Raw genomic sequence first — 8,235 nt, 5'->3', positions numbered from 1 at the left:
ATTTACTTTCCAGCACAAAACTTGTTTTGCACTGAAAAGTTGCCTAAAAGTAACACAAATGAGAGCTAAGCGCCGCTTTGCGTTACTTACCTTAAAGGGGGGTTTACATGGGTGGGACATAGGCATTCCCATGCAACCATCCATGCTTTTAGATGCAAAACCCTATTTACTAACATCAGAAGACACAGTTTCACACAACAAAGTACACCACTTTAAAGCAGGTGTTAAAAAGAATACATGCCCTCATTTCTCCTAAAACTTCCCACTTTTCAAGTGTGCTGTACTGTGCAGCACACATTCAACGTGGGGCACTTTTTTAGAGTTAGTCTAACGATAGTATAGGGTAACCTACCAGTTCAAAAGAAACCTACGCTATTCTCACTCACGCACCCTTGCACTATGGCACACAAGTGAATGTTTGGCGGTCAACACCCTGAATGTGCACCACCGGTAAAAAGAGGAGAAGAGAGAGCCATATCTCTGTGGATATGGCGCTGTCCTTCTCTCTCCCTCTCATGCAAAGCAGCGTTTGTGGGTGCTGGCCTGATTGTGCACATGTTTTGTAAATCTGGGCCTTAGTGAGGGACTTCTGCACGGATATGCGGCTGAGCAGCATCCAGATACCTTTCTTTATCAATAAGCTTATGAAATCTTACAGGACATCCTAACTGACACATCTGAGAAATATTGGCAAATCTGAGGAATATAGGTGTGAGCTTAAAGTATACCTTATTGCTGCTGAAGGAAGTAGATTTAAGTATCATTTATGCTAGTGGATACTTAAGAAGCAAATAGAAGAATGAGACAGAGACAGATCTACGATGAAGAGATGTTTTCTTGGCTATTATGTCAAATGTTTATATGGGACTTATATTAATGTTAAATCCCTTAGAGACTGTGTCTGTGTCACTTCTGACGACTCTTACAGAATCTCCATCAGGCAGTGTTGATCACACAGATAAGGATAGTATTCCCCTTCCTGTCTAAGCCTAGAACTTTCCTAGACATTAATCCCTCTGCTTTTCTGGTTGGATTAGGCCAGAATACTGGAATTCTTTTAGACATAAAGAGAAAAGCCATGTGTTACATTCCTTATTCATTTAGATTATGTTGTCTTTGTCTATTCATGTTCTCTGGTTGCTGGTGCCTGGAATGTATGATGCGTGCCTGCATCTTACATGTTGGGTTCCAGTTCCATGAAAAACTGTTTTTACTGAAGATCTACATCGTAACAGACGTGCTGTGCTTCATCTGCATATCTTAAAATAAATATATGGATTTATCATATATTCTGAGCATTCATCATTTTAATATTGGCGACGAGTGACCTCCATTATATTTCTGCCACGTATTCTGAAGCACAGAAGCAGAAATGTCAAGAATCCACAGAAGAATACTTCTAAAACTACATTTTTAGCTGTGAGGAGAAGCGGGTTACTCTACACTTTACGCTCATTTTGATCCGGTGATTTTGAGTTGAAGTTATTGGCATTTGTACAATTTTGTGCATTTTCGGCGTTTTGGTGAGTGGAAAGCTCGAGGCACAGTATACACGTCATTCCGTGGGGCTCACTGCGTGATACATCATCTTGTATTGCTGCCTCATCACACACGATGTGTAGCTGCGCAACAGCGTCATCACGCGCAACGTCTGGCCGCCATTTTTGTTTCCATGGTAACTAGTCAAGCGAAGTTATCAGAGAGGGAAACACGAAGCACATTTACTTTTGCGCTAAAAAAAAGGTACAATTTTACACGCTTATACATTTCTTGCGTATTTTATTAGACAAACATTTTGCGCTTGCAGTTAAACTCTATCCATAACAACAAATATAATTTACATCTGTCGTTTTCATCAAAGATCGTTTTTTTTTAGACTAACTGTGGTCAGTTCTATTTTATGGTTAGCTTGGAACTATTCACGGGATTTACATAACATCATAACTACGGGTGGATATTATTTATTTTGGTATTCTGGTACATCGAAGACTGGAAGAAGAATACATTGTGTCTTCATTACATGACTGCCATCTAGAGGATATTGTAGAAAATTACTTTGGAGCATATACCTTATTTCTACATTGAAAGTTCATTTACTTGGATTCATCTTTATATTGAAACAACATTTTGTACTATTTGGAGATAATATTTTATGTTTTTAGGTTGTTAATTCAATTTTTGTTTTTGGTGAACTATTACATAAGCAGTCTATATTATTAGTTTCGGTATTTGAGTTATATTTAAGATTTTGTATATCACTTAAATATGCAATTTGATCCTCCCTCAAAATTTTTACATTCCAAAGGTGATCCACCAATTCAATGGACGAGATGGAAAGAATAATTTTTTACTTATCTCAAAGCACTGGATGGAGAACCAATGTCTGCAGAGAGGAAAAAGAACATATTTTTACATTGCCTTGGTTCAGAAGGGCAGTTAGTTTTTAGAACATTACCGCCTGTTAGGTCTGGTGGTGATACTAATATATATGATGAAGCTGTTTCAAGAATTGAAGGTAGATTTAAACCCATTACTAGTGTAGCTCTCAACAAATTCAAATTGTATACAAGAGTTCAGGATGATAATGAGTGTTTTGATGATTTTCTTACTGCTCTACGGGCACTATCATTGCATTGTAACTTTGATCTTATGACGGATGAAATGATCAGAGATCAGATCATTGTGCACGTAAAGAGTAAGAAAGTTCAAGAACACTTATGGATTTTGGATGACCCAAGCTTAGAAACAGCTATCAGTATTGCAAAAGCTCTTGAGCAGTCGGATAAGTGGATTAAATCACTAGATAAAGTATCTACTTCTAGTTCTTCTACCTCTAGCAGTGAAGTCAGTACTGTTAAATCTCATGAAACAAAAAGTTATTATCCCAATAGGAAGGATGGTAAGAATAAGCAATTTTTTTTTCAGATGTGGCAATCCTGACCATATTGCTTATTTCCCGCAATGTCCAGCTATTAATAAACAATGCAACAAATGTGGACGCACAGGGCACTTTTGAAAAATGTGCAAGACTCCTGCCAAATCTTTCCAGGATACTACAAAATCATCATTTCCTACTTTTAAACGTTCTAGTGGTAATGTGTCACATGTTACTGATGAAGGGAGGAATGACCCAGACATTAGGGAATCTGGTATTGTTGTATCCGTACAAGATTAATTTGATATTTCACAAGCTGATTAAGCATGGGCGAATTTTGCGAATCTGGCGTTCGCGAATTTGCGTACTTGTGAACTTGCAATCCGCAAAATTGTCGCGAATTTGCGGATTTTTTTTTGTGTTCGCAAGGGTTTCTGCCACTTCGCAAGGGTTTTGTACCAGTTCGCAATTGCGAACTTACTTGTCGGCTCGCAACGGCCGCGAATATGTTGTTTCTACGTCTGGTTCATCATCACAGGTTCACAGCACCCTCTGTTTCACCTCTGGTACACCCATGCCACCCTCTGGTACATCACTGCCACCCTCTGATTGGTTTATCACTGTAGATTATGGGGGTGAAAAAAAGCAAGCACACCTGCCCTGCTTCAACTGACATGAATTAATTTGGGGTTGATTAATGTGTCACTAAATTTAAAGTTCCTATCTGGCACCTGCTTCCTTATCTGTAATTTGCTTTCTGTTGCAGTGCAATTTTTTTTTTCCCAGGACCTTTGTGGCCTACTTGTAGCTATTCTATGAGCCTGCTGTGAGGGACAGAGCAGGGTCATAGAATAGTTGCAAGTAGGCAACTGAACTCTGGAGGGGCCCCTCAGGAAGCACTACAGGGAATGGTTGCTAATGATGAGTTTGAACTTTTGCACCTGCTGAGTGCTTTCAGTTTTGCAAAACTCTTTTTTCTGCAGAACAGCAACTGTAATGCCCCAAACAAACGTAGGCAACTGAACTCTGGAGGGGCCCCTCAGGAAGCACTACAGGGAAATGGTTACTAATGATGAGTGAACTATTGCACCTGCTGAGTGCTTTTAGTTTTGCAAAACTCGTTTTTCTGCAGAACAGCAAGTGTAATGCCCCAAACAAACTTACTTGTGAAAGTTGATTTCTAATCCAAAAGTGATCCAAAGAAAGTCAAAAAGGCCTCAAATCGAAAATAGTGCAGGCAAATGTCAACCTGAGGAGTTATTCTGATAAAAATGATCATTTTCAGAAGGTTTATGCTGTTGCTGGTGGATTTCTTGTGCAGAATTGCAAATTTTGTAATTTCGCGAGTGCGAGATTGTTGCTGCCTGCCTCATCTACATGTTCGCAATTGCGAACTCTCGCGATGCGTCGCCAAACTCCCGAGGGATCCCGCAGCAAGATCCAAAATGGCGCAGCACTCACAAAATATCAACTCGGCAAACGCTGAATGACGGTAAGTGAACGCCGCACGCCGCGATATTGTATCACCAAGCAGAAAAATCCGCTACGTGCGAATTTGCGGATTTTCTGTAAATTCGCGAGAGTTGGCGGACTGTGAATTTACCAAAAATCCGCGAAATCCGAAAGCGGAACGGATTTTACGCTCATGCTTAAAGCTGATAGCTTATCCTCACCTAAAAGTCTTGTAAATATTTTGGGGAAGGTTTTAGAACTTATGGTGGACTCGTGTTCCCCGTGGACTATCATTACTCAGGAATATTGTATAGAATCATTTGGAGATTTAGTGGATATCAATGCTTTATGTAAACCAGATATAATTGCTTATAACTTTGATGGATCTAAAATCAACTTTATTGGTTTTAAGGAAGTTCTTATTACCATCAAAAGTAGTTCTGCTGTTGTCAAACTATATGTTGCATGGAAAGGTGTGAATGTTTTGGGATGGAGTGATCAAGCAAAGTTAGGAGTTGAATGGAGTGGTGTGGCTCACTGGTTAGAGGCGGCAGACCCGGAAGCAGAGAATGGCCCGGGACCAGGGTTCAATTCCCGACGCGGCAGGGTCGTGGACCAGGGTCAGCGGACTCGACAATTCTCGCCTCGGTGCCTACTCTAACCAGGGATCACACTCGGCAACTCTGGGCATTAAGCTTGCCTCATCTGGCGTGGGCCTGAACAGGTTCTTCTATCCACGAGAACAGCAGTGCAAGTGACGAATCGAAAGAGGTGGATCCACTTCACCCATTGTCTCTGCGTTTCTCCTGATTTGGTGAAACCTGCTGTATTGTCTGATTACCGAGACATCTTGAACGCAGAAAAGAGTCCAGCCATCAGTGGAGTGGTGTGGCTCACTGGTTAGAGGCGGCAGACCCGTAAGCAGAGAACGGCCCGGGATCAGGGTTCAATCCCCGACGCGGCAGGGTCGTGGACCAGGGTCAAACGGGCTTGATAATTCTTGCTTCGGTGCCTACTCTAACAAGGGAACACACTCGGCAACTCTGGGCATTAAGCTTACCTCATCTCTACAACGGCCCCCACAGATGCAGGGGATGCCTGGTTTCACCTTGGAGATACCCAGAAGGGACCATCTCACAGGGAAAGCCAGGACGGGTTCCCCAGCGGTCTTCAGCGCCGGGACGCTTACGGGCAGCTGTGCGCTTTACAAGTCCCACACATTTACATTTAAATTTACGTTGAATCCCAGGTTAAAGGATCCTGTGTCAGTTCTTGCTGTATCTGATGGGGAGTCTATGTCCACTGAATTTTTCCCAGTCTTTTCCAAAAGTCTTTTCTGATAAATTGGGAAAATTGAATGGTTTCAGTCACAGGATTAAGGTTAAACCTAATACTGTTCCAGTTAAACAAAAGCTAAGAGGGGTTCCTATTAGTATTAGGAATGAGCTTAGAGATATGTTAGATACAATGGTGAAGGAAAACATAATTGAGGAGGTGGAGTCTTCAGAGTGGGTTTCGCCTATTGTTTTAGCAATTAAACCGGATAAAAGTATTAGGTTATGTGTGGACATAAGATCACTTAATAAGAATTTAGTTAACGACTGTCACCCACTTCCCAACATTAATGAAATGCTGTGTATGTTAGATGGTGCATGTGTGTTTTCAACATTAGATCTTAGGTCTGCGTATCACCAGATCGAGCTTACTGAAGACTCAAAACAATTTACAGCCTTCATCACCCCTCATGGTTTATTTCAGTTCAGGAGAATGCCATTTGGTTTGGCTTCGGTCGCTTCGGTCTTTCAAAGAGCCATGTATCATATATTTAAAGATCTAGGATTATTTGTCAAGTGTTTTCACGACGACATACTTGTTTTTTCTAAGAATGACTCTGAGCATCACACTCACCTTAAAGAGGTGTGGTCCAGGTTAGAACAATATGGGTTAACGATTAAGGCTAGCAAATGTAATAAATGTTGTAAATCGGTTGAGTATTTGGGACATACTCTTTCTGGAGAGGGGGTTGTACCATAGAAAAATCTTGTGGATGCCATTGTGAAAGTTACTCTCATTTGCAGGTTTATGCGAGTATTACAGCAAATGTATTAAAAATGTTGCTAACAAAATGGAACCGCTTAGAGAGTTAACGAGGAATTCTGCAAAATTTATTTGGACAAACAAACAAGATCTTGCTTTTAAGCAGATTAAGGATGAGATTATTAATGCTCCCACTCTAAAATCGTTCTGCATTAATAAAAAATGCATTAATACTGTGGATGCAAGTCTATATGAGATTGGAGGAGTTCCGAGTCAGTGTTCGGGTAAAGATGAGTGGTGTGTTGCGTTTGCATCCAGGACCTTGTCCTCCACAGAGAGAAGGTATGCGGTAATTGAAAAAGAGCTGCTAGCTTGTATTTGGGCAGTGGAACATTTTAGAAACTATGTGTGGGGAAAGAGCTTCATGTTGAGGACGGATCACAAACCGTTGGTGGGTATTTTATCTCCTGGAGGTGGATGCAACTCTACAGCGCGGATAGCTCGGTTATGTTCACGTCTTCAAGAATATGATTTTGAGATTGTTTATGTACCTGGGAAAAGTAACGTCTTGGCTGATTTTCTCTTGAGATTACCCTGTAATGATGATAATGTCTCAAGTAATCAATCAATCAATCAATCAAAGACATTTATAGAGCGCACTACTTACCCGGAGGGTCTCAAGGCGCTTGGGGGTGTGCGGGGGGGGGTGCTGTTACTGCTCGAACAGCCAGGTCTTGAGCTTCTTCCTGAAGGAGAGGTGGTCTTGGGTCAGGCGCAGGTCGATCGGGAGGGAGTTCCAGGTCTTGGCGGCCAGGTAGGAGAAGGACCTTCCTCCTGTTGTCGTTCTTTGGATGCGGGGGACGGCGGCGAGCGCATGACTGGCTGATTGGAGGTGGCGTTTGGGAGCGTAGAAGTTGATGCGGTTGTTGAGGTAGCTCGGGCCTTGATCGTGTAGGGCTTTGTGTGCGTGAGTGAGGAGACGGAAGGTGATTCTTTTGTTGACGGGGAGCCAATGCAGGTCTCTCAGATGTCCGGAGATGTGGCTGTTTCGTGGGATGTCGAGGATGAGTCTGGCTGAGGCGTTCTGGATCCGCTGGAGTCTCTTCTGGAGCTTGGCGGTGGTTCCGGCGTAGAGGGCGTTGCCGTAGTCCAATCGGCTGGTGACGAGGTCCTGGGTGACCGTCTTTCTGGTCTCGGTGGGGATCCACCGGAAGATCTTCCGTAGCATGCGCAGGATGTTGAAGCACGACGAGGAGATGGCGTTGACTTGTCTGGTCATGGAGAGGGAGGAGTCCAGGATGAAGCCCAGGTTGCGTGTGTGGTCTGTCGGTTTGGGTGCGATGCCCAGGGCGGGGGGCCACCAGGAGTCGTCCCAGGCGGAGGGCGAGGAGCCCAGGATGAGGACTTCCGTCTTGTCTGAGTTCAGTTTCAGGCGGCTGGTCGTCATCCACTCGGCTACATCTTTCATCCCTTCGTGAAGGTGGCTCTGGCGGCGGCGGGGTCGTTGGTCAGGGAGAGGATCAGCTGGGTGTCGTCGGCGTAGGAGATGATGTTGAGGTTGTGTTGGCGTGCGATGGCCGCGAGGGGGCTCATGTAGATGTTGAAGAGGGTGGGGCTCAGCGAGGATTCTTGAGGGACGCCGCAGATGACTTTGGTGGCCTCTGACTTGTACGGTGGTAGACGGACTCTCTGTGTTCTTCCGTCGAGGAAGGAGACGACCCATTCCAGTGCCTTCTCCTGAATTCCGACGTTGCTGAGGCGCTGCACTAGGGTGCGGTGGCAGACAGTGTCGAATGCCGCGGAGAGGTCTAGGAGGATGAGGGCCGCTGTTTCTCCGTTGTCCATCAGGGCTCGGATGTCATCGGTGGCAG

At 43.7% G+C, this 8,235-nt stretch overlaps 1 protein-coding gene across 1 annotated transcript; it reads left to right on the top strand.

Annotated features, from left to right (window-relative positions):
* Window positions 1-2,649: 2,649 nt before the first annotated feature.
* On the top strand, window positions 2,650-7,029 carry LOC147666268 (uncharacterized). The gene is made up of 4 exons (XM_086949176.1): window positions 2,650-2,848; window positions 2,926-3,183; window positions 4,522-4,846; window positions 5,565-7,029. The coding sequence occupies exons 1-4, from the start codon at window positions 2,650-2,652 to the stop codon at window positions 5,665-5,667; spliced, it is 885 nt and encodes a 294-aa protein (XP_086805302.1). The 3' UTR covers window positions 5,668-7,029.
* The last annotated feature ends 1,206 nt before the right edge of the window (window positions 7,030-8,235 follow it).

This window comes from Lissotriton vulgaris, unplaced genomic scaffold (assembly GCF_964263255.1).
Source record: "Lissotriton vulgaris unplaced genomic scaffold, aLisVul1.2 SCAFFOLD_2111, whole genome shotgun sequence".
Lineage (NCBI taxonomy): Eukaryota > Metazoa > Chordata > Amphibia > Caudata > Salamandridae > Lissotriton > Lissotriton vulgaris.
The sequence above is the reverse complement of the archived record's forward strand: the minus strand, read 5'-3'. Positions and strand labels throughout refer to the sequence as shown.